The following is a 2,500-nucleotide window of genomic DNA, read 5'->3' as shown; positions in this document are numbered from 1 at the left end:
ATATAGACCCTGATGAAGACTCTGATAAAGACCTTGATGAAGACCCTGATGAAGACCCTGGGGCAGCCGTGGCCTACTGGTTAGCGCTTCGGACTTGTAACCGGAGGGTTGCCGGTTCGAACCCGACCAGTAGGAACGGCTGAAAGTGCCCTGAGCAATGCACCTAACCCCCCACTGCTCCCCGGCGCCGCTGTTGTTGTAGGCAGCTCACTGCGGGATTAGTGTGTGCTTCACCTCACTGTGTGTTCACTGTGTGCTGAGTGTGTTTCACTAATTCACGGATTGGGATAAATGCAGAGACCAAATTTCCCTCAAAAGAGTATATATACTTATACTATGAAGACCCTGATATAGACCCTGATAAAGACCCTGATGTGAAGGAACGGAGTGGGGATAGATCCAGGAAGGGAGTGGGGAATAGATCTGTCTGAAATTACTGTCGGACCACAAGCGGAGCATTTCATTTGTAGCACAACTAAACAGTGAAGAGGAGCTTGTTCATGTCCTGTTATCTTTATCCCTGTTGGTTGTATTTATAGAACTCCTGATGATGAATTGAAGTTTTATTTCCTGGATTAAGGAGACTGTTGAGACCGTGTTTGAATTAAGCCCACTGGGGGAGGAGAAGTTAAAGTATACAACTGACTGGTTTGGGGGTTGAAGTGTGTGTGTTTGGCAGGGGGTGCTGTGTTGAGGAGCTACAGGCTTTAGGGGGTTCTGTCAGAGTTATGTGTGTGTGTGTGTGTGTGTGTCTGTGTGTGTGTGAATGTCTGTATGGTGTGTTAGTATCCGTGTGCGTGTGTGTCTTTGTGGTGTGTTGCTATCTGTGTGTGTGTGTGTGTGTATGTGTTGATGTGATGTATTCTCCCTGACAGGGCAGTTGGTAGGAGAGATTAGTGTTGAAGCTTTGGAGAAAGGTGAGGTTAGGCAAGCGCAAACCCTGGGCGTGTGTGTGTGTGTGTGTGTGTGTGTGTGTGTGTGTGTGTGTGTGTGTGTGTGTGTATTACAAGGATGGGATTGGTGGAGTGGGGGAACAGAGTAGGATAAAAGGCTGTAATTAAATAGCCTCTATGACAGGAAAGAGAGCGAGAGAAAGAGAGGGAGAGAAAGGAAGGGAGAGAGACACACCGTCTGGACAGGTAAAGAGGGAGAGAGAATCACACACACACACACACACACACACACTCACACACTCACACACACACACACACACACACAGGTAGAGAGGGAGAGAGAATCATACACACACACACACACACACACACACACACACACACACAGGTAGAGAGGGAGAGAGAATCACACTCACACACACACACACACACTCACACACACACACACACACACACTCACACACACACACACACACACAGGTAGAGAGGGAGAGAGAATCACACTCACACACACACACACACACACACACACACAGGTAGAGAGGGAGAGAGAATCACACACACCGTTACACGCAGGTAGAGAGGGAGAGAAAAAAGTGAGTGATGAGAGAGAGGGAGGGAGAGAGAGAGAGAGAGAGAGAGGAGGGAGATACAAAAAGGATACAAAGGAAGTTTATTGTCACATGCATATAGTTACTGGAAGTAAGAAATGCAGTGAAATTATGTCACAGTGTCAGCCTATTTGTGCATTAATCTAAAAAGTTTTAGTAGATTAAGTGCCATGGCTAGATAGAGAGAGAGAGAGAGAGGGAGAGAGAGAGAGATGACAGTTCTCCAGGCTGGAGTGCTCAGAGCTGTGACTGGATGAGTGAAGAGGGAAGAACACAGATTGTAGCTAACTCTAGAACTAGTACTTAAATATAATCCCAACCAGATCAAAGCGAGAATAGGGCCAGATCAGAGCAGACTATATGAGACCATCTGCTGTCATTAGGGATCTGACGCTCCCACACACACTCTGTGGTGATGGTGAGATATGATCTCCAATCTTACAGTGACTAGGTATACAGCAGCAGCACTTCTAAATGTGTATGCAGTCTCTCTGTCAGTAGCGTCAATGTGTGTGTGTGTGCACTCAATCTAACAGACAGGTAACCTGCGCTGCTGACACACCATCCCTGAAACTAACTTCCTGTGAAGGAGGAAGTGGCAGCTGACGACACAACACAGCTCTGTGTGTGTGTGTGTGTGTGTATGTGTGTGTGTGTGTGTTTGTTTTGTTTGTAGAAGTTTGTTTTGTTTGTTTTGTTAAAGATGCATTTACTAAACCATACTATGGAAATTAAACACCACAGTTCCATTAAAAAACCTTGTTGTAAAAGGCATAACTTGTTAGATTCTGACCCTAAGTTAAGCTAGCTCTGTGCCTGCCAACCAGCCTGTTCTAGAATCTTTGCTGCCGACCCTGGTCGAGAGCTGACGCAGGACGTCCCTGATTGTTAGTCAGTAGGCTTTATGCAATGGGCGATTGGCTCTGCAGAAACTGTCAAGACAGTGCCAAAATTTTGTTGATTGGCTCTGCAGAAACAACGATAAACACTGCCAAA

General features: G+C 46.3%; 1 protein-coding gene across 1 annotated transcript in view; it reads left to right on the top strand.

Annotated features, from left to right (window-relative positions):
• The window catches only part of ppfia4 (PTPRF interacting protein alpha 4), a 127,327-nt gene that overhangs the window by 88,184 nt on the left and 36,643 nt on the right, over positions 1-2,500 (top strand). The window contains 1 exon segment of the mRNA XM_048255518.1: positions 1-79. This exon segment is cut by the window's left edge and continues 10 nt beyond it. Within this exon segment, the coding sequence (XP_048111475.1) occupies positions 1-79 (79 nt within the window).

This window comes from Alosa alosa, chromosome 10 (assembly GCF_017589495.1).
Source record: "Alosa alosa isolate M-15738 ecotype Scorff River chromosome 10, AALO_Geno_1.1, whole genome shotgun sequence".
Lineage (NCBI taxonomy): Eukaryota > Metazoa > Chordata > Actinopteri > Clupeiformes > Clupeidae > Alosa > Alosa alosa.
The sequence above is the reverse complement of the archived record's forward strand: the minus strand, read 5'-3'. Positions and strand labels throughout refer to the sequence as shown.